The sequence below is a fragment of the Thermobia domestica genome, chromosome 10 (genome assembly GCF_964235325.1).
Source record: "Thermobia domestica chromosome 10, izTheDome1.hap1.1, whole genome shotgun sequence".
Taxonomy (NCBI): domain Eukaryota; kingdom Metazoa; phylum Arthropoda; class Insecta; order Zygentoma; family Lepismatidae; genus Thermobia; species Thermobia domestica.
The window spans coordinates 232662337-232687032 of record NC_137463.1 but is presented as its reverse complement, the minus strand read 5'-3'; the positions used below and the strand labels follow the sequence as shown (position 1 = coordinate 232687032).

Genomic DNA, 24696 nt, shown 5'->3' with positions numbered 1-24696 from the left:
GGGATGTAAACCTTAAAATTCAAATATATTTTATCGTCGAACATACTTTTAAATAGCTGTGGATGCAGTAGTAATTCTTCCCTAATCAGAGTAAAGTAATCCCTCACTTTTAACTGATCTTAACTACAAACAGTGGGAGACGTATAAGACAAGCCAAAAAACGGCTCTAAAATCAAACAATACAAAAGTAATACTGAAACTATTTTTAAAAACCGGGAAGGGGCAAATTCATCCCTATTCTTGACTTCTTTTAAATCCAAGTAGTGAAGAGGGAGGGAGGGGTGATTGGGAAGGCTTAAAGGAAATATGCACATTACTGCATTGCATTACAATGAAATGGATGGACGAAGGGAAAAAAAAATTCAAAATCGGAGGGAACAGAGAGGTTAATTCACCCACTCATTCTTGACAGATTTCAATCAGTCACTATGATTGGGAAGTTACCACGAAAATACTGTGATTTCAATGTGATGAGAGGAATAAAGTTTTCTATGTATTAGTTTTAACACATATTGCATTAACTTCTTAAAGAATAATTGGGGCCTGAAAGACCCCCTCCCCTTATGTGATGTTTCTTATTTTTTAGATACTAAATATTTTCCTTTTCTTCCAATATTTTTTCACATCACATTACATCTTTAGAAGTCATATTTACTCTTGTTTCCGTCACTAAAGCAGTATCGCATTTCCAACAGTATTGCGGCCTGGGTGTTGATGAGTCGGCCACTTTTATTTCATAAAATAGTGTGTAAAATTTATACCTAATTCTGCTATAATGTATATAATTCTTCTAACAAAGTAAAGTTTTAGAAAGTCGCTAACTGATCCTCATTTGTTTCCGACAATTTCCAAGACATCAGGACGGTAAAGAACATCGACGTTTCTTATCATTAAATAATTTGGCAGCATATCTACCACGACGTTTCAGACCAAGAATACGTTTTTCATATTTATGTTTACTTAAAACAGTTGTCAATTACGGTGCTGCAGTTGAATCCCACCTATATGTGTCATATGTTCATATCCTACTTTGAGGTTTTTCTAAGTGTATTGTCTAGTTATTATCTGGTAACAATGTATTTTCTAAAGAAACATAATAGATGGAACTACAATATTTACACAATAATAATAATAATAATAATAATAATAGTAATAGAAACTTCCTTCTTTTGAAGTATTCAGAAATGGTATGAACCAGTTAAATTCCAAGTAGGGGTTCTCAATTTCTCTATGTTTTAGTTAAATAATGCGTTGTCCGCTGTCCTAAGCTAATTTAAGTCAGTACTTGATAAATTTTGCACCCTAGTATTCAGTGACAAGCTTCAAGAGACACAGGTTAATCATATGTATAACCTATGATCAATAAATACGACGAATTATTTACTTGTGGAAATGCGGTACATGTATGCATGAATACAGCTTACTGTCTTTCAAAATAATCATCTCCTATAGTTATGCACTTGTGAGAACGCGTGTAGAGGTTTTGCATACTTTGGGCGAAGGCAGCCTGTGAGACGGGTTAGGTGTTCACATTACATTGAATGTCGGCAATGTGCGAAAATTGTTGTCCTTTTAAACGTTTCTTCAAGCGAGAGAAAAGGAAATAATCGGTAGGGTCCAGATCTGATGAACAGGGGAGTGATGGGACACAGCCATCCCGTTACGCGCCAAGAACTATGCACGGTTATGGTGGTATCGGGCTGCACACGTCTGATCCTCTTCAAGATGCAATCCGAGATGTTCACGTAGGTAGCCACATTCAGTATTGTGCCTTCTGCCACGTATTTTTTATTAACGATACTTCCAGGATCAAAAAATGTAATGAGTATTACCTTGATGAGTGTCTTCTCGCACCTAACCTTTCTGAATTTTGGTAACCTTGGTCCGCGCCTCTCCATGTATTGCCTTTTCGATTTTGGGTCGTACTTTAGACACCAAAACCAATCGTCCGTAACAAATCCGTTGAGGCGATGCATACATACTTTGACGATAGTCTTCGCACTCCGTCCTGCTTTGTTTCTGAGCAGGAGTCAAAGCGTGAGGCACTTAAGCGAGGAAAAAGTTTACGCTTACTACGCTTTTTTGTTACCATTGTATAAGCAGTCCCATAGGACACTCCTGCGGCCTCTACCAACATTGGAACTATCAATTGATGTATATTGATCAAGGTTGGTGCATTTTTTTATGTTTTCACCGGTGCATGTCACAGGCCCACATAACCGTTGTACGTCTTTCCCACCGTCTTGATGATCACGGAAGTGCTTTTACCACTCTCACACAGAGCCGTAATCTGGTGGGGGGGAGGGGGCGAGCAGGGCGGTCGTCCTGGGCATTAATAGTAAACAAAAAAAATGAGGCATTTAAATCTGTTTTTGGGAATATCTGAAAAACTAAAAATCGGATTTAAAAGAAGTTGTAACAAAAGTTGTCGCCTCGAAGGGGGACATCCAATGATACCACACTCGACCCTCTGCCCTCACCCCTCGGGGGAGGGAGGGGGTCAACTTTGAAATCTTAAATAGGAACCGCGTTTTTAAATCCAGCTTCCGATTCTCCATGTAAAAATACTTAACTTTTGTATTAAACATTCTTTTCGTTGCGTGATAAATGGCGCTGTAATAGACAAGAAATCAAAATGCGTAAACACTGTTCTGTATGGGCACGAGTCGAACTACGAGTTTGGATCCGAGTCACTATTTATGAACTCGAGTTTCGAGTGGAGTCGAGTTTGAAAAAATGGCTTGCTTGTTCAGCTCGTTTTAACTCGCTTTGAAATCATGGCCTGAGTAGTGTAAAGCAAAAGTCATGAGAAGCGTAAGCAGTAACGTGGAATTCTTTTCGTGTTGCTCACGAGAGGGGAAAGTTGTCGCATCTAGTGTCGTCTCGATAAAAGATAAGGGATTTTACTAATGACCTTAGTTCGGCTCGGCTCAACTGAGCCGTGGTCTAGAGCCAGTTCGCTTGTGGTAAGCCATCGGCTCGGTTGGGATGAGTCATTTCCTCGGTTCGGTTCAACCAAGCTAAGAGCTCGAGCAGGCTCGGTTGGGTGAAATGTTGGTTCGGCTTATTTTTCGATTTGTTTCGTTAGTGAATGAGCTGTGAGCCCAGGTGCTCATTGATAGGCCTAAGCCCAGGCCGAGCAGTTTTGAACATTTTTAGCCGACACTTTATAACTTTTAACAGTTTTTGGCTCGAACCGTAATACTTCTCCACTGGAACTCAAACCCAGAACCTTCTGAACGATGTCCTTGCCTCCTAAGCTTCACGACTACCAAGGTCGGCAGACAACTAGTTTCTAGTATTGAGATACAAACCACCTATCTTTCATAGTTATACACGTTGTAATAATAATAATAATAATAATAATAATAATAATAATAATAATAATAATATGTAGTAGTATCATTGATAATAATTATACTGTCTATGTAGGATACTTGAAGAAGTCCTTGAAACTACACACAGGATTTATCTCGTTTTGGGTGGACTCGACTCGAAACTCGACTCGAATTCGAGTCGAGTTGGAGAAAATTTTTCGAGTCGAGTTCTATAGTCGAGCTCAAAGATGTATGTTTTGAGTCGAGCTCAAAAATATCTATTTCGAGTCGAGTCGAGTCGAGTTTCACAAAAAACCCTTTCGAACTTGCTCGTGCCCATCCCTAAACACCGTTGAGACAAGTGATAAGAAAATGTTCGAAATGATGACTATTTTCTGCAATACTTTCTTTATCATTCAAATTACCGTCTATGAAGCAAGGACTGCGACTCGCTGTATATGTAACACTTGCAATGTGTATTGCAGAAGACGGGCACCATTTCGAACATTTGTTTCAGTAAGCAATTGAGATGTATGAGAAGCAAAGAGATTCTCCTAAAACAACCACCACGATGGTGAGAGGCAAGAGAAGGGCGTGTAATTTGTGTAAAAAAGAAGTTTTTTGTTAATGTTCAGTTATTTTAAAGAATTTACTTAAATTGTGTACAATACTGCACATGTTTTCATTTTCGTATTTTGTTTTTCCATAATATGTTATTAAAATGCATGGTACAAGACAAGAAATGTTTATTAAGTATTGGCCTGCACGAAGAGGTCAGACACAATAAGTAAGAGCTGGTTTTAGAATAAAAATGGTGTTTTTAATGCTATGGATGGGTGGTTCAGCCAAGTGAGTATTTATTGAATGCTTTTTTGTTATTCGATATGCTCATTAGGCCGGATTGTATTAACAGAAAGTTATTTCAGATTTCATAAAAATAGGCACTAACTATACATTGAAATAGGAGTAGTAGTCCAAAAAAAATTACTGTAGGCAGCTTGTGACACCCCAAAATAAACTTCTGTCCTTTATAATATATCTAACACAAAGGAACGATATTGATCGACTAGGCGGTTTATTGATGCACTTAGAAGGACAGAAAAGAAAAGCAGAACTTGTGCACGAGGCAATGCTGCGAGAAGAAGACCCTCCGATGAAAAGAAAATATATTAGAGCAGATGAAAGAATTCAAACTATTGTACAAAATTTTAAAACTGTTGATATTGTAGAATACTTGCTGGATTTGGCTCATAATTCCGTCATTTAATGATAATGTCATGGTAAATGTAACATAAGATTTTTTTCTTTCTGCATTATACAAAAATTTACTACAACTAAACTAGGCCTAAGCATTTAATGTAATTGAGAATTTCAGTGACTGTTTACCATTGTTAATACTTAAAATGTTTATTACTGCTAATCCAACTGTTATAACTGAACCGTATATGTCTAATCCTATTAGCAACTATATTAATCTTATTGTATGTACAATAAATACTTGTGTTCTTCAATACACCTTTATTATTATTCTGTGCCTAGTGCACTCTTTTACTTATCACAATTCATCCTTATCCTGTCCACAGCTATTACATATTTAATATCAGCAATATCTTCATAATAATTCATATCGCAAACATCAACTTAAACATCCATCATAATTCTGTATCCTATTTGCACATACTATGTCTTTTTAACTACATATAGAACATACTCATATTTGTAAGCACTTCTATCCCATTCCAACAACTATAAGGCACACTATTACGTAACGAAAATTTAGTTTCTGAAGATTTTTTAAAGAAAATTGGGGTCAAATTTCATTCTTCTGAATTTCTTAAGTTGTACATTTATTTTTTATGACAGAATATTTGTGATATTGGTGCCTATTTTCAAGGCTCTTAGTGTGAAACATCCGGTGTTTCTCGTTATGAAATACATTATAACCCATGCAAGTAGATTAACCCATTTAGATATACGGTTTTGCGCCCAAACGTCCTGCTCCGGATGCTGAGACGCAAGGGGACTCACATTAAGAAATCATCTCAATGGGAACAAATTATTACTACGTCTACGTCGTTGTTCCTGGGGAACGCTAAAACTAGAATTTAATACATTGATAAAAATAAACCATGAATATTTCCAACTGCTGTCCACTTCAGTGACACATGTGACAGAAATTACACCAACAATGTGGGCAAAGTAATGTATTAAGTTCTGAAGAATCAAACGCTTTTCCATATTGAGAAGATCAACTATGGTGTCATTTGATAGCATTTGCGAAGATATCAAAAGTATTAATTTTCCTAATCTGACATGTAGTTCTTGAGATATTATTTTTCAACTATTCGTAACCCATTTTGATTTTGACGACAGTTTGTAAACCATCTTGATCTTGCCGATTACAGCGCCATCTATCACGAAAAGAAAATCATGCTCCTTACAAAAGTTGCTCATTTTTTCACGGAGAATCAGAATATGCAATAAAAAATGGGTGTCCCTATTTAATACTTCAAAGTTAGCCCCCTCCCTTGCCCCGGGGAGTGAAGGTAGGGGGTCGAGTGTGGTATCATTGGATGTCGCCCTTCATTAACAACTTTTGTTACAACTTTTTTAAAATCCGATTTGTAGTTTTAAAGATATTCCCAAAAACAGTTTTAAATGACTCATTTTTCGTGTTTGTAAGCCATTTACCTACACCCAGAACCCCTATATACGGCCATGCTCAAAGTCACTTAAACTGCAAAATAGGCGTTCACTGGTGTCGTTCTAGAATTGCAGACAGATTACAACGGAATCGCACACAAATCGACGACCTGAAAACTACTAGCAGAGTAACTCCAAAGGCTGTGGGTGTGCTGGGATCTTCAAACTAAGACTATCACGCTCTTTGTGATGTGAATTTTGTTTAAGTCTGGTGGTGTATATGGAGTGTTTTGTGTTTTCATTAATACATTTGAAACAAAAAATCAAGGAACAGGGAGAAAAATAAATGTGTAAAATAATTACTTACCTACTTCCCGCTGTTATTACGGGTTTGCAATCTTCATTTGTTGTTGTAGGATTGGAAGAAATTAGTGCATCTGTTTCATATGAATGATTACTCGAAGACAAATCATCAACTTCCTTTTTTATATCTACACTAGGAAACAAAATGTTGCAATTTTTATGTTCATCGCTAGAATTCAGATCACCAATTCGTTCTTCTTTTATTACAATGTCGATATTAATACCTTCTTCAACAGTATCACTGCGTGCTTCCATATTCTTTCCTTACAAATGATTATAGATTATTTAGATTTCCCCTGTTCTTGTTGTCGTGTATTATTTTTATCACCTGAAATAATTACATTTGCAAGTTTTAGTGTTTATTTTCATAATTACTTACAGCCACATCTACAATTTGGATAGAATTATGATCATAATCTTATTAAATAATTGTTCATGAGCATCTTTTCCTATATATATAAGGTGTCCACAAAGTCCTTTGCGACCTCTAAAACTCGAAAACAGTGAAATATATGTCAAAACGAGAAAACATGTATTTCATCATTTCATAAGTACCACGTATTGAGGGAAGGAAAGTTGTCCCAGACGGGGTCCAACTCAAAATTTTCAAATGGCAAGGGTGGTTAAGTAGTATATCGTTTGAAAGCTATTTTCAAAAGAAAGACGATGGAATAAATTTCGATGTTCTATAGTAAACCTGTAGAAAATGGCGGCAGGTCAAAATGTTAATACAGTTTGCATTGAAAAGTTTTTGGCCACCCCTAGAAATCTGAAATGGCTCAACAGATATCAAAACTAAAAACACGTATTTCATCATTTCAAATGTACGACGTATAGAGCGAAACAAAGTTGCCTCAGGATCCCAGACGTGGTCAACTCAAAACTTTCAAATGACAAGGAGGGTCAAGTGGTATATCGTTTGTAAGCTATTGTTAAAAGAAGGAAGATGGAACAGGTCTTATGTTTCAATACCAACCCTGCGTGAAATGGCGGAAGGATTAAAATGTTAACACGGCCTTCACCGAAAAGTCAATGTCACTTCCATTGATCCGAAACGATAAAACATAAGATGTCAAAACGCTAAAAGGAGGGTTTTCTTATATGTAAAGTACAGCTTTTCGATGTGCAAACATTTGTCCCAGAATCCCTGCAGGTTCCCAAGTGGGGTCCAACTAAAAATTTGCGAATAGGAAAAGGGTCAAGTACCATATTATTTGAAAGTTATTGGTAAAAGAATGAAGATGATACAAGTTCGGAATGGTTATGCAAACCCTGTCCAAAAGAACAGGGATTGGGTGAACTGAGAGATATGTAAACAGTCACATCTATTGAAAAATTTAATTAACTGGGTGCCATGTCTGCATTACTAATTGAGACAATACTATTTCAAGTAGAAGTGGGCCTACTACTACTTCTGACCTCATTACTAATATTCCTATTACAAGTAGTAGTACTATTATTAGTAACACTACAATTTGCTTTACAAGGCTGTGTTAACATTTTCAGTCCCCCGACATTTCACACAGGGTTAGTATACCCACAAGACTTGTTCCATCTTCCTTCTTTTAACAAATGCTTTCAAACACCCATTTACAACTTTTCCGTTGAACCCCGTCTGGGACCCTATAATGCATCCTGGGGCAACTTTGTTTCACTCAATACGTGGTACTTTTGAAATGATGAAATACGTGTTTTCTCGTTTTGACATGTTCACCGTTTCCGAGTTTTAGGGGAGGCAACTGTGTATATATATATAGGGTGCGGCAGCGTTCATAGTAGGATATTAAAAACACCATCAGGCAGTAACTGTAATTTATTTATTACCTCTTATGTCAATTAATAGTTAAAGGTATGCCATTTACTAATGTGTAAGTCATTGTCCATTGCGTGGATTACTTTTTGAATATGATTCCTTTCAAATGATGCCCCCTCTGCACAACACATTCATCTAGGCGGCGTTGGAAGCTTTTCATAACTCGGCGTAACGTATTCCCTGGGACATTGCCGACGGCAGTTCTGATACGATCCTTCAACTCAGGAATGGTGATACAACATATTCAGAACACTTCTTGCTTCAGGTAGTCCCAAAGGAAAAAGTCTGCACATGAAAGATCAGGTGAGCGAGGCGGCCAGGAAATGTCACCAAAACGGGAAATTACTCTACCTGGAAATGTCTGTCGCAAGAAATCCATACAAATTCTGGCTGTATGCGAGGTCGCACCGTCTTGTTAAAACCATAATTGTTCCACATCCACATCAACCATACCTAATTGGGGAAGAACGAAGTCTTGCAGCATCTTTAGGTAGCGTTCACTGGTGACAGTTACAACCATACCGCTGTCATCCTCAAAGAAGTATGGGCCAATAATCCCAAAGGAAACAACCCCACACCACATTGTGACAGGAGAACTGTGCAAGGGCTTGATGCGCAGTTCATGAGGGTTTACATCACTCCAATAACGCATATTCTGTTTATTCACGGAACCAAATAACTCGAAATGAGCTTCATCTGACATCAGGATGGTGTGCAACATTTGTGGATTTTGGCGAAGGAGATCACGCATGGTTAAGCAGAATGTTTCTCGTGAAACCCAATCGCGAGGCCTAATTTCCTGAACAATCTGCAGCTTATATGAGTAAAAATGGAGATCTTCGTGCAATATTCTCCTGAATGACCGATCGGACATATACACAGCTTGCGAATGGCGACGAGCAGATCTTTTTGGTCTACGCAATATTGCAGCACGAACATTTTCCACGGCTTCTGGTGTCCGCACAGCTCTTTCACTTCTTCCCGGTTTGCCATTGCAAACAGAACCTGTTGTTCGAAATGCACGTACCCAACTCACTCAGAGATGAAGTACATACATATAATACTAGATTGTGTAAGAAAATTGATATACCCTTCACTAAATTATCGAAGATCAAAAATAGTTATTTAGTTATAGGACGAAAGCTATTTAATAAACTAACATCCTCCATACAACAGCTGCCATTTAAGGTTTTTAAGTAAAAGTTATATGACTGGTTAATAACGAATCCATTTTACTCGATTCAAGAGTTTAGTGAATGTCAAGACATTGTGTCCTAGTTTGCAGTATCACTTTATTTCAAATATTATTAGGTTGTTCATATTAATATTAATCAATAACTGATTGTCTGTATGTAACGATTATTATATATATATATTTCATTATATATATATATATATATATATATATATATATATATATATATATATATATATATATATATATATATATATAGATTATTATATATATATATTTATTATATATGTATATTTCATTCGGACGTTGTCTATTGCTTGTAAAGCTCACTGACAATAAAATATTCTATTCTATTCTATGGGCCGTCCATCTGGAACTTTCCCATGACGTCCCAAGTTGAAATGTTACCGAAATAGACGCTGGGTAGCAATAACAGATTCGTTATTCTTGAAATAACTTTCAACAGCAAAGGCACGATGCTATGCACTCCACCGCTCCATATCACTGTCACACTCGAAATAGCAGCTCATTAGTACACGAATGCAGCACGAGCTGTCGTGCATTCATGCAGTACGTCATTGTACTACGTACGTCAAATTACGCTATGAACGCTGCCGCACCCTGTATATATATTATTGCTTCTAGTAAAAGAATAACTAGCTCACAATCAAAACACTATTTTTACCAAATTCATAGAATCAAATCCCCAAATTCCCTGACTTTTCCTGACTAAATTATGATTTTATCCTGTTCGTCACTATCATTTTCCTTAGCATAACTAAAGAAAACTAACGTATATTTAAAACGTAGTCTAAGCTTTCACCATTCGCTTGTATGGTTATGCATTACACTGAAAATGTACAAACTAACTCATTTTAATTTAATTTATGACTAGTAGTCTCCCTTCACCCCTCACAGCCACTCTTTCCATTTCCATTTATTATTATTTAACGGTCACCAACACAACGAAATTTCATGACAAAAAAATTAAACTGATCATGCACACTGTATATAATCAAATATAGTAAAATAGGCCTCCATTTCTATAGTGCTTTATAGAAGTGTTTGGAACCTGTCTTTCCTATACAACGGCTTTTTTTGGCTACACAAATTATCAGCTGGAACCATAATCACAAACAGAGAATTCATCACACAGACACACAACTTTCAATGAGTAATATTATACGTTCACGAACACGGTCCACACACGTTTTGATAATGCCTTATAAAGTATCTACAAAAGGTTCTCATTATACATGGTAAGATTGATTAAAAAATGCCCTGTCGAGAACATTATCACAAACAATTCAAGAATATTTACAAAAAATGATTCAAACAAAATATAACACTCGAACCGACATACTGAAGACAATATATGACTTATACCAGTAAGGGGTCTGATCACTTTACATGCATAATATTAATATATATGCAATTATGTGAGCAGGCGCCAAGCATATAAGGGTGTAGAATGTCTTACAAAACCTTGTAGGGCACAAACATTGAAGTAAGTGTCTTTTTTAATTTGACCGTGTATTGTAATTCTGTACTAACAAAAGTACTCACCCTTGTACTTCTTAAAACAGAGTAATAAACTTTCCAGATTTCCGATACATGTTCGATGGCACTGGTCAAGTTTAAGCGCACCATATTTTGCAATTCCCACCGGGAGCTCATATTGATCGGATTCCACGTTAATCAGTAGGTCCCGTCTCATACAGCCTCGCTGCTGAAAGGGACGTTAAACTCAAAATCAACTCAACATATTTTGCAAATTTTACAGATAAAATTTAATACCCTGCATGGAAAGACTTGTTTGTAACGAACAAATCTCTGCAGACAACAGCTGTATTTTATGACAGCAAGTGTAAAATCACTGCAAGTACTTTACGACGGTTAAAATACGAGGGTCGCTCAAGAAAAAAACTTCCCCTATTGTGCCAAAACTTTATTTCTTAAGTTACAGACAAAAATCAAGCTGCACCGAGTAGAGTGGTCCTTTCCCACTTTTCAACATAATCTCCAAAGCGGGACAAGCATTTGTTCCATCGTTGCATCAGTTTTTGAAACCCATCTACATAAAATTCGGGGTCCAGAAAACGAAGAACGCTTTTCACAGCTGTCAGAACTTCCAAATCACTCTGAAACCGTTGTCCCTGCAGCCTGGATTACAGTTCAGGAAACAAGTGGAAGTCACCTGGGGCCAAGTCAGGACTGTTGTGGGGTGTGGTAACCTTTCCCATTTGAGTTTGCGAAGTTAATTCTGTGTGAGACCTGCCAAATGGGAACGAGCATTGTCATTTAGCAGAATGACACCGGCAGAAAGGAGTCTGGGACTTCTGCGGCGTATTACGTTTTCCACTTTGTCCAATGATTGGCAATAACGTGCAGCAGTGACTACTCCCCCTTGCGGCAAAAACTCTGTGAGCACTATTCCCTTGGAATTCCAAAAGACAGTCACAAGCACCTTAAATGCAGATGGCTGGACTTTGAACTTTTTCCTTACATGAGGCGTAGGATGTTTACACTCCATGGACGTTCGCTTGAATTCTAGAGTGTAGTGATGGACAAAGATCTCATCCTGAGTTCACAATACGGCTGAGAAAGTGATTGCCTTCACTGTGGTAGCGGATTAGAGAATCCAGACAACAGGCCATACGCGAGTAACGATGTTGCTCAGTCTGTTGTCGTGCGACCCAACGAGATGCAACTTTCGCATAGCCCAGTATTTTGTGGATAATTTTGTGCGCAGTCCCGATAGAAATGATCAACTCCGCGGCTGCTTCACGAATCTTGATTCTTCGGTTGGACAACACAAGTGCATTGACTTTGACAACCAATGTCACGTCACTGACAAAAGACGGGCCACCAGACCTATCTTCATCGAATATGCTTGTTCGTCCTTCAGAAAACACTTTGCACCACCTTCGCACCATTTGCACTGACATTACAGTCTCCATGAACAACCACCAGCTTCCTGTGGATGTCGATAGGGGCAAGACCATTTCCCAATCATACCGGATCACAGCACGAATCTCTTCTTTACTCCACACTGCCAACACGTTGTTCCGCCATAACTCGTTACACCTTATGGCCAGAGCATGTTTCTCACTGCATGCCTCCTGCTAAATCAAGCGTCCCGCACGCGCGGTACACCGCACGAACACTGCATTGTGTGGTACATGTAGGGGAAGGGTGACAGATCACATTTGTACCGTCATTTCAATTATACAGATCGTACTTTCTGCAAGAAAAAATATCGAAACTTTTTTCTTGAACGACCTACGTAAGTCACTGAAAGATGACAGTGTTAAATAATATTTTTTCATGTTTACAAGTGTAGCGTTATTTGTGTGAAACCATTGCAACTGTAAAGGAACCTGTATCACTGCAAAATCCCACGTATTCTCATTACCTTTACACACGTACATTCCTACTAACGATAATGCGCCTGATCAGTTCGAACAAACAACTCGGTAAATTACATCGTGGTTTTTAGTGGCCACTTAACACATGTTAGTTTGATTTTTGACATATATTCCGTTAAACTCCACTGGCTTTTCAACATGACAATAATTACTTATAATTAGATTAGTTAAGGTTGGTTCTCGTTTGGTTTCTCTCACTTACTTCCTATGTAGTTTGGCCAGGTGGGGCTTATCGGAGTTTAATGTTGTTGTTTTTTCAATGTAGTTTTTAAAGTATACGTCCGGACGCTGTATTTATACGCAAATCGTAAAATAATTGTAACTTCTTAACAATTACTTTTGGTGGACCCATTGAACTTCATTAATGTTAAGAGGGATATTGTCATGTCGCCCAATTTAATGTTTTTGATAATAGTAAGGAAATTAGTGAGAAACTGATTATTTTTTTGTATTTAAACTTGATCTGCAGGTGCTCGAACATCCTTTGACAAAGATAAATAAGGCTTTCTTGAGTTTCCTACATGGATGTTCTGTGTGTATATCAGTGCATATTTTGAATACTAAAGCTAGTAACGGATTCCATGTACTGTAAATCAAAATATCTAGCCCTCATAAATTAATCATTTGTGCAGAATGCACTCGCATTTACTTAAGTTATTATAATTGTTATTTCTATTATTCATGCCAATAGAAGTAGTATGTCCTCCGTTTACCTTAACTTTACATCTCCCAAACACTATTGATATGGTTATCAACTTCAGTTCATTGTTGAATTATTAAGCCGAAGATGTATCGAGCTTTATTTATTCTCGTTGAAACATATACAAGCATTATTACTGCAAGTTTATTATTCTGCATTAGAGTATTTCTAGGTAGTGATATAAAAGTAGAGAAGTTTGGAGCATTAAACGCTGCATTCATAGTCATTACGCTTGTGCCAGCCTAGAGTAAGATCTGGACCGACGAATGAAGTGTCTTACAAAACCTGAAGGTATTAAACGATATTATTATAAAAAAATTAAATTAAATTAAAATTAAAATTAAAAAGTTAGCACTTTCGTATAAGCAGCTCTACTCTCAATCTACACAATTAAGTTACTTTCTCGCACCTGGATATTTTGGGTGTAGATTGGGGTTGCCAACTGGACGGAAATATTGCTGTTGTTATGATTAAAACCGGTGACCGGTACAAACTACTTACGAACCCCTTTATGACCGGTTTTTCAGATTTGTATCTAGTTTAAAGTATAGATTAAAAAAAAATTCTGTAAATCCAAAACTCACCTTTCGCCATCTATCAACGAATATACTTTGTTCACCTGTTTCTCATTTATAACACAATGTATCTATTAAGGGGATGTTATACCTTTTGCCACTGGTTTCTCAGTCCCCATAAGATAACATGTAAACTTTATTTCATGCCTATAGACCAACCTTGGTACACAGTTGCGTTATTTCAGATATTTCGTCCACAGAAAATTGGTCGTAACGGTACAAGAAAGCAACAACTCGAGCCATATTTTGGAGTTTTCCGAAAACGCCTTGAAGTTTTGTTGTATTTGACAGCAACATAATATGATTTAACCTAAGAAATTTAAGCGAGAATGTTTCTAGTACGGTGACCCGTAACTTTCATTTTATGTTCTCGTGTAAGGATTAATTTCCTTAAGTAATTTGATGTCGTTTTCGAACACCCTGTGAACGAACTTTATACCTATTCCACTGTAGGGATGGATACGAGTGAGTTTTCTTTGAAACTCGACTGGAATTCAGGTCGAATTTCGAATCGAGTCAAGTCGTGTGTAGTTTCAATTACTATTTTTAAGTATCCAACATAGATAATAGGTCAATGATACTACTACTACTTATATTATTATTATTATTATTATTATTATAACATCATGTATAACCAAGAAAGTAGGCGGGGTGTAATTGTACAACTAGTTGACTTCCGATCTCGGTCGCCGAGAAGTCTTCAGGAGGCAAGGACATTGTTCACAAGGATCTGGGTTTGAGTTCCGGAGAAGCAAGTATTCAGGCTCGAGCCAAAAATTGTTAAAAGTTATAGGGCGCCGGTCAAACATGTTCAAAACTGCTCGGCTCGGGTCTAGGGTTGTCAGTGGCTCGAGCGGCTTGGTTCAAAGCTCATTCACTATCGAGCCGAACCGAGAAGTGAGCCAAGCCAACAGCTCACCCAACCGAGCCAACTCGAGCAATCGGCTCAGTTGAGCCGAGTCGAACCGAGGCGATGAACTCGTTTCAACGGAGCTGGCTCGAGCCGATGGCTCATCTCAGCTGAGTTGGTGAATCATCTGAGCCGAGTCAGTAGCTCATCCCAACCGAGCAAGCTCGGGCCAAAAGCTCAATTGTGCCAGTCGAGGGCTCGTCTAACCGAGAAGGCTCAAGCCATTGGCTCAATTGGGCCGAGCCGATGGCTCATCTGAACCAAGCCGGCTCGAGTTGTTCGCTCAGTTGAACCGAGTGCCGAGCCGATTGACATCACCACTCGGGTTGGGCTTCTGCTTGAGCTCAAAAATTCGAACGTGCAGATCTCAGCTTTGATAGTAAGAGCTACAGTATATACTTATATTGATGCTCATGACACTTGAGGCTGTCTCGTTATAAAAAATAAAAAATTATTGTCGTCTCGTTATCGAGACGAGACGAGATGCGGGTAGTGGTCCTTATCGTGAGCAACACTAAAAGTATTCCACACTACTGCTTACATTTTTCATGGCTTTCGCTTTCCAGTCTAATCAGACGATTGTTTCAAAACGAGTTAAAACGAGCTGAACGAGCGAGCCATTTATCAAACTCGATTCACTCGAAACTCGACGTCAAAAACAGTGACTCGGCACTCGAGAAAATTACCTTTGACTCGACTCTAAACTTGACTCGAGTTTCGAGTCGAGTCGAGTTTTAGCTCGACTGGTGCTAAAATTATCCAAAATTATCCAAAGATCCAAAATCATTTTCCTATTGAAGTTCATAGAATTTGTATGTGTATGTTAAACAAACAATTGATTTAAACCAATAAAATAATATAAATGGTTCTCAGAACCAGAGTGAACTCAATTGATTCATATCTTTATTCACTTCTTATATTTATATGCAAATTAAATTAGGTCGCTAAATTTTTGACTCTGTGAACTAACTTGGAGGAATAAAGTATATCTTCTGTACTTTGTACTGATTTCACTTGTGCAGTTATTTTTTTCTCTTCTTGTAAAGTGATTCTTAAAATATTCACAAGTACAGTACATGCAAGGTCAGTACAATATATCTTTATCAGGTGTTCGCCGTGGATGAGTCTGTAGAATTGTCACTTTTGTAATCAGGCAGGGGTCCCAGGTTTGAGCCCAGCTAGAGGACAATTTCTCTCCGATTCAAACCGAGTAATGGTTTGTAACCCACTTTAAACTGTAGGTCCCGTCCTTCATAACCCCCCTGTTACATAAGAACGGGCTAGAAAAAACTTATTTCTATCCTTATGTAATCTAAATAAATTAAATGTTTTGTAGCCATGGCCCCTTCATTCGACTGATCACGGTCTCAATCTTAAGAAGTGACCGAAAACCGGTCTAACTCGAGGTCAAAGGTCAACTAGCTGTTTTCGCTCAGAATCAAAACTTTCATTACAAAAATGTGTTTTATACTTCCCGCTTTATCCCAACTTTGGCTCTAGCCCAATCTATCTTATTCTCTTATCAATTTCTTAACTGTAACTGTGTGAACCAAATAACCTCTCAGATGTTTAAGATTTCTTATCCCTTATTACAAATCTAAAGTAGGTTTTATTCATGCAAATAATCTTATGTATTAGCTTCCCTAACGCACTCCTTTGTTCAGACACGTTACTCTGTTTGGCTTATTCAATCTTGAACAGTAATGAATGGGCAGACTAGTAAATAATTTGTGCTCTACTGGTAAATCATTTGTAAAACTAGTTTACATATGACCTTGAGTCTAACTTATTTTATTATTTAAAAAATAGAGGCCACGATTATTCACAAGATAAAGAAAATGGTTCAAAAACAAGTAGCAGTGCCACGTGTACATCACGCAAAAGAGTTTGGTATCTGTGGTACGATATTTTCACAATTAATATTGAAACTGTAAATTGTAGTAGATTTCTACCACTTCCGGTTTTAGTAGAGAGATTAGACTAGAGACGAAATATATTCTTGGAACGCCTAATAAATTGCAGAAAACCGCTTCTTATCTATTACAGTTTTTATTCTATAGCCATCAAAGTTAAAATCGGAAGTAGTTGATTTCCACATCTTTTGGAAGACAGAATATAGTAGTTATTTTTACAAAGCTGAACAGAAAGCAAAAACCCGCTTCATTCCTGTTCTATGGAGATCACTATTGAAACCGAGCTTTCAATTGAAGATCACAAGAGGAGATGAAAGGTACACTTGAGACGCTTGAGAGCTGCTCGATTGGAAGAAACCGTTTTCATCTATTTTTTTAACCGTTTTTGCTATATATAGATCAATATTTATTGAAAGCAGAAATTATAGTTGATTTGAACCATTGTAGGTTGTAGTAGAGTTAATAATAGAGATTAAATATATTCTTACGAAGCAGAAAACCGGATCTCACTACATATTGCCGTTTTCGATCTATGGTGATCAAAGGTCAAACCAGAAATGGTTTACTTAAATCACTTCCGGTTTGGGTAGGTGGTTTTAATGACAAATAAAATTCCTTACTCTTGACTATATTTTGACCAAATTTGGTGATGATCCATCAAGCAGTTCTTTAGTTTTTTTCTTTTACTTTTTCTTTCTTTTTTTTCACACACGTGCACACACGGGTATGGTAAATATATAAAGGAGTAGGTAAACCAAATTCTAGTTATTCAAAAACCAAGCAAGGAAAACTTGGTTTTTGCCACCCCTGCATACAATTAATCCATTCTAACCACAGAACGTCGCACTGTCTGTTTTCTATGATAAATAATATAAAATGAAATGAAACCTATCCTTCCAGAAAACAAACGATAGGTAAATAAGAAACATTTAGACTTTTCTTTGTTGTATAGTTTTGAGTGGCAGAGAGGTGAAAGCTACTGCTTGGAAGAAGAATCCACCCGTTTCAAGAAAGAAAGAAAAAGAAAAAAAAAAGATGTAGAAAAGCAATCGGAAACATATGTTCGATACTGAGGTGTCAAAGATCATTATCTTTGTTCTACCAAGTATTTTGTTGACACTTGAGTCACTCCAGTTTCCATCGAAAAGGCAAATTCAGGTAGTTGCCGTCTGGGGCGGGAAGTGGTAAGGGAAACTGCTCAAGGCGTAAATGATTATGAAAATGGAGGGATAGACATGAGTTTCGCTGTTCAAATTGCCACAATGCATCCTTCCCCAGCATGTGTTCTTCAAAGAATGTCACCTGTAGTAATTTGTGAAGTATGAAAGTGGTCTTTTGATCCTTTACCTGCAATAGTGATTACCTAATTACGAAAGTAATTATTACAATTAATCTAAGTCATTAAGTTTAAAATTGAGATAACCACCTCCTTTGTATTGCTCTTTGGTATCCGTATAGAAAATTGCAAGTTTCTAAGTGCAGTATTTTGTAAGATATTCACGAACTAAATTTTACATGTTACCTTATGGAGATTCTGAAGCCTCTGATGATGGGTAGACACCCCCTTAAGGTTATTAGTGAATGTACTAAGGATATGCAGAATACAGGTGCTAATGCATTTCGTTGACGATAGTACATTTCCTTCCCATGGAGAGATGCGAACAGAGATACTTCACATTTAGAAGACCTATATCATGGGGAATTTTATGGGGCCGGTTTTATTTTCCAGAGTTGGAACCCTAGTGCAGTTTTACTATACGGATCCACAATTCTTAAAATTTAAAGAATAAATTTGTAATAATATTTAATACAGCAGTATGTAAATACCGGTAATCTACATATGTTGTGTTCTTACCTGTGAGGTGCATATTTACATAAAAGTACATTAATGATAGTAGAACTTGTTATGCATAAAATCATCGAAAGAAGAAAGTATCTACAGTATACAAAGTGAAATGAAGTCAATGCGCCAACTCATGACGAGCAAATATAGAAATGTCCGAGACTTAAGAAATCCACATAATTGTGAAAGTTACATTACCGTAGCAATGTATTATGTTACACTGGAATACAAATATGTGAACAATGGAAACATATCAGGATACATAAATCAAGTAACTCTATATCATGTACAATGTTTTGCGCTATCCTCGTTTGTGTACCCCGTCTTCGCTGATATGCTTGCTGCGCTCCTGCCCTGTCTCGTTAGACAGAGTTTGTTTTTTTGTTCCCACCTTCCACAAGTTGGTTAGTGTCTTTGGCATAATAGCTCTCATCGTGTACGTACACTTAAAGCAAATCTGTACCGAAGAATGCAAGTTCACACCTCAAAAATGATTATTTGAGATACAAGTCGTCGATTTAGTGGAAAAGACTAGCATTACTCGAGTAGACGGTTCTACCAGAACGGTTCGAGCAGACTCATTTCTTATATTCTCAGTTTACTTTAGAGCCTTGTATTGCTGTTAGCAGAGTACGCACTAAATGAGGAGCTCCATCACCACCTGCAGATTGACTTCAGGAGGGCTCAGTATAAATACATTACGCATTAAGGCATAATAACTAGCGTATGAAACACGAACCAACTTCTGCTAGGTGAACACGAATGGATCTGAGTCAGAGCAGAAGCGCAGCATGGGGCTCGAGCGATAGCTAGTGTGCGTCCGTAGATATTTGGGGCGTCAGCGACGGGGGGTATACGCATAAACGAGGCTAGTGAAAGAGCTCACTTGCACATTCAATACTTTCGCTATCACTCAAAATTCATTTCAAAGTGTTGTGCTCTGACAGTGCACAAGTGATTATGCCGAACAAGTGATTTTGTCACTGAAAGTGGCATTGGAGAAACAGAATCACAGTCACCGGAACACGTACGGAAAGTGTAGCTTTTATTCCTTCTGTTAAGAATGTTGTTTTGGTGTTTTAGCGCTTGGTGGCAATGATATTGTCTCCTGTGCTGTGGTTGGTTGGTTGTGTTGATGTCGCTGATTGGTTATGTACCCTTGAGTGATCATGCTGTATGTTTGAATTTGGAAGTTGAACACGTGTATTACTATGGTGAAGGAAAGGGAAGATAGTAAAGTGTGTCAACTGAAATCAGTTTTGATGTCGGTTCGTTCTTGTAATATTGTCCAGGATCTGAACAGATCGTTTCGCGAGTTTGATTGTTCGTTTCTGATACTGAAGTGAATATTGCGTGGATTGATTAACATTGAAAAGAGTTTGTTGGGTAGACGCAAATTTAATGTCGGTCGAATGCGCCGTAGTCAAAGTTGGATAGTCGGTGGTATTTGTCGTGAAATTAATGAGATAATTTTGAGTGTAGTGAGAACTCTCGCAGTGCTGATTCCCTTTTAAAAAATATTTCTAAGCCTGTACATCCTGACTCCCGTTATTATTACTGATTATCGGAAGGGGTACATGGGTTTGGATGAGACGGTGGACTCATATGACTGTGATTCATTCGCATAATTTTGTTGATCCCGAGAGTGATGCACATACGCAGTCTGTCGAGAATGTGTGGTTGCATTTAAAGAGGAATTTAAATTTATTTTATCGTTCTGATAATTTAATGCTTCATTTTGCTCATTACTTATGGAAGAGAAGGTTTGCTGCTGGTTGTTCAATTGGTGAGATGTACTTCATTTTTCTTCGTCATGCTGGATTGATTTATAATAAGTGGTGAGTTATTTTTTTGCAGTTTATATTTCTGTATTACGTTAGATTTATAGTAGTGGTTTTCGATGTTTTCTGTACTGGTTTTTGAGCGGGGGGTTCTGGAGGCGGTAGCCCCCCACTTAGATCTCGAAATTGATAGACACCGTTTCACCTGAATTGATTTCTCCGAAGACTCTAGCGTCAGTTCTCAAGGATATTGCCCTTATACGTAGCAACTGAAGAGTAAATTCTTGGTGAGTATGGTAGATCATTTGGTTAGCAATCGTAATCTATGATCATTGTTTTGATATATATCTTAGTTTGCTGGTGAAGTTAGATTACGATTACTTATTGGGTGGTCTGCAAAACTTGTCAAGAATTCACTTTTCGATTGCTTCGATGCATAGGATTATTATTGGGAACTGATCTCTGAACTGTTCCGAGGAGTCGGTTCCAATGAATGTTCGGCATAAAGTGCACTCTTACCGTCATTACTTATATTCACACTCATTCGTTTGCAAAAAAGGTGGTCCATGTTCCGTTAAGGGGGTCAAAACTACACTGGACCTTCTTAAGCTAACCTAACTTAACCTAATCTGACCTAACGTAACCTAATATAACGTTATATTATGTAATGAAACGAAAATCAATAGAAAGTAGTGGTGTCAAAGACACTGGACCCCCTTAACGGAACATTGACCAAAAAGGTTAAACATTGTATTTGGTAGAACCGTCTTCTCAAGTGAATCAAAAAGAAGCACGTAAGCAATGAATTTATATCTGGATCCATGCAATAAATCCGTATTTTCTACCTCAACGGTAAGGTTCTGGAACACAGGTCCCCTTTCCCATTTAGCTGTAATAAAGACAGAAAACGAGTCCTGCGGGGCTCTAACCCGCCTTCACTCGCTCACGCTCGTTCGGCACTATTATGTGATTTAATTATTAAGCTTTAGTACAGAAAGTAACCAATCTAGCTACTAACCTCTATAGAGATACCTGTGTTCTAGAACCTTCCCTACCTCAACCGTACATTACGTAGTAAATTAGGGGCTATGTTTAGCAGAAGGGGTCCAGCTCCTTTCTCTAAAATATGTTACAATTTTGGTAATTTCTGTTCATATTCGGTTACTTTAGAGTAGGGTTGGTTAGTTTCAGTTAGGTTATGCTAGTTTAGGTTAGTTTAGTTTGTGCTATATTAGTGTAGGAGTGTCACATAATTTTCCAAAAAAATGATAAATTCCGCTTATTTCTACTAATATTACGTTAGGTTAGATTTGGTTACATTATGTTACGTCTTAATACTTGCATCACTCATTTCTCCTGTTAAATTTTGTTTCTTACGTGCTTCCGGACCCCTTCTACTAAACATACCCCTAAATTAGATAGAGTATAGGGTAATAGTATACATGAGAACCCCCTAATTTGCGTTTCTTCTGTATTCTATTACCACTTCTACATGAAATACCATAAATTTTCTACGTAGTGCAATAGTAGGAAGTATCCATGTCCACAAGACATTCGATATGCGTTAAATTCCCCCCCCCCCCACACACAGTCATAGATAAAGTACAAGGGCACTACACATGCAGGGGTTAAATTCCAAAGTTGGGCGTCCGTTTCCAGCGAAATTTTTAAAATTTACAGGAAATATATGGATAATTTGATCATTTGTGTGCTTGATAATATATAAGAGTCTCGAAAAATCTGTATATTTGTTATATATAAGCGGTTATAAACATGGGACTATATGGCTAGCGGAGGGAACTACTTGGCGCAAGGTAACCGAACAGTTGCATTGTGGGAAAGAAACGAGCATTTATGTTACCAATATGGCGAATGTACAAGGGCAATGAACTAGCAGTTTTAACATTTGTGAAGGAATACATTGATAACGAGCAAAATCTTTTAAAAGTTTGTGAAGAGCACAGATTAATGAACCTAATAACAAATTGCAGAAAGTGTGGAAAGGAGATAACAGTGAAAAAACTTGAAAGCGGACGCCCAACTTCGGAATATACGCCCACATGCAGATATAAAGTACGGGTACGTTCTTTTTTATTTTCGTATCAGTCGATAAGTAAACAAAAGCCGCTTTGTTACCCCCTTTGTAAGTTCGTACGGTAAGTCTTTACTTTGACTCCAACTGTGACTTTAATCGGTTCTTATAGGTTCAGTTACTTCCTGGAACTGTTTCTGCGTGAGTCACTTGTTGGAACTATTCGTGCCTTTGGTGTGACGTCTTAGTTCATATTTTTCCCACTAGGTGTCTGTGTAGTCATACGGTAGTTTGTTAGTGTGATGTCACATGTTCTGTGTGCATGTATGTGTGTGCTGCTGTTTGTGGCATGCGGGAAGCGCGTAATTGAATTGGTTGAATTGAGTTAGAGAAAACCTATCATAGTTGTGGTCTAAAGCTGAAGATATTTTCGACGTATTGTAAAAGTGCACGTTTTTTGGTTTTTTGTTTGTAATAATAACAAGTGTGCTCGGTTTAATAAAACGACGTGTGTGCGGAAAGGAACATTTTTCAGTAATGTTGAGTATTGCGCATGTGTTCTTGGTATCTTATTTTTTCGTGTGTGGAGCAGTTCAGCAGTTATGAGTTCATTATTCATGAGTGTTCTCCTATGGCGAAATGGTGTTTTCTTTTTTTTTTTATTCTTGATTTGTTTTGCATTTGAGTATTAGGCAAAGTATTTGGTTCACTGCTGCTTGTCCTATTGTCTTGTTGAGATGTAATTTTTTTTTTCTTTGTCATGCACTGATTTATGGTTAGAGACGAGTTTTTTTTTTTTAATTTTTCCCTTTTTATGTTAGCTTTATAGTAGTGGTGTGATTATTTATTATTATTTTGGATGTTTGTATGGTACTTGAGCGGGGGGTTTGGAGGGCGGTAGCCCCACATTTAGATCTGAAAATTGATAGTCACCGCTTCACCTGAATTGATGTTTAGTAACATTGTGGCCCTTGTACTTTTATAGTATAATTCTTAACATCGTATAGTAACATTGTGGCCCTTGTACTTATAGTATAATTCTTAACATCGTACATTACTTTCACTGTGTTAGTAATTGTAATCGATTCATGTGATCCGGTTCTGGGAGCAGTTTAGGAATGATTCCTAAACTACTCCCGGAATCGGATCACATGAATCGGTTGAAGTCACTGTTTGGCTCAAAGTAAATATTGCCGTTCGTACATACTCATCCCTAAAAGTATGAGCGTCCTGCTCCTTCGGGAACTGATGCAGCTTCATGTATACTATACCCGAGTATAGTATATCTAATAACAAACAGTAGAAATAGTACCGTAAACTGTAACAAGATTCCTAACCATGTTTTCAAATGTTCCTCGTTATTTTTCATCTGCACACAACTCTCTATTTCACATATCTTTAATTCCTTTCAAGTTAATTCCACCTAAAATATAAGCACTTTTCTTCTTTAAATCAATACCCAATCATTCGCATTCCAGTCCCTTAAGATTTGTCTTGTCTTCTAGTGGACCATTATCGGTTAAACAGGTAGGTGCACCGACTCACTAGTCATATGTGCTACTAATATAAAAATGGACAAATGTGTACCTCAAACAGAGGAATTATGATTCAAAATCAAAATAGAATAAAATACAGGACACAACTGGCAAAAGGACACAAGTCGGGAACAAAGTCAAAATCAGGAAAAAGTCAAAATCGGGAAAAAAGTTCAAAGAAAGAGGGCGAAAAGCCAAGTTGAACAGGGCAAAACGTAGAGGGAAGTGTAAAATGAAAATAGAAGGGAGAAATAGAAAGAGTGTAAAAAGAAGGGAACGTATGTACGTGTAAATGGAACAGGAAGTGTAAATGTAGTGTAGGTGTATAATTGGGCCCACTTAATCTCCTTCCTCACGGAGCACCATCAGCCACGAGGCACTCAATAGCACAGCCACTGTCGAAGATTTAAAGTAGACTAACTTGACTTTATTGGTCGTAGACCATTACCGGTCAAATAGGTAGGTGCACCAGCTCGCTATACATGTGTGTTACGAATGCAAAATTGTCAAACGTGTACTTCACACTAGGTATTTAAGATTAAGAAACAAAATTGAATAAAATACAAAACACAAATGGGGAAAAAGAACAAAATCGCGAAAGAAGTTCAGACAGTGAAAGAGGGCTGAAAGCCAAGTTGAACAGAACAA

At 37.5% G+C, this 24696-nt stretch overlaps 1 protein-coding gene across 9 annotated transcripts in view; it reads right to left on the bottom strand.

Moving 5' to 3' along the window:
• Positions 1-24446, bottom strand: part of LOC145663074 (uncharacterized) — a 101727-nt gene extending 77281 nt beyond the window's left edge. For 3 of the 9 annotated variants that reach the window (XM_081729280.1, XM_081729279.1, XM_081729281.1), the window contains exons 1-2: positions 23851-24064; positions 6328-6651 (exon numbers count right to left, since the gene is read on the bottom strand). Coding sequence is in view for 6 of the 9 variants with exons in the window: in XM_081729277.1 (XP_081585403.1) it covers positions 6328-6578 (251 nt within the window). In the remaining 3 variants the exon portion in view is untranslated. The other 6 variants (XM_081729277.1, XM_081729276.1, XM_081729274.1 and 3 more) reach the window with 6 other exon arrangements.
• Positions 24447-24696: the final 250 nt, after the last annotated feature.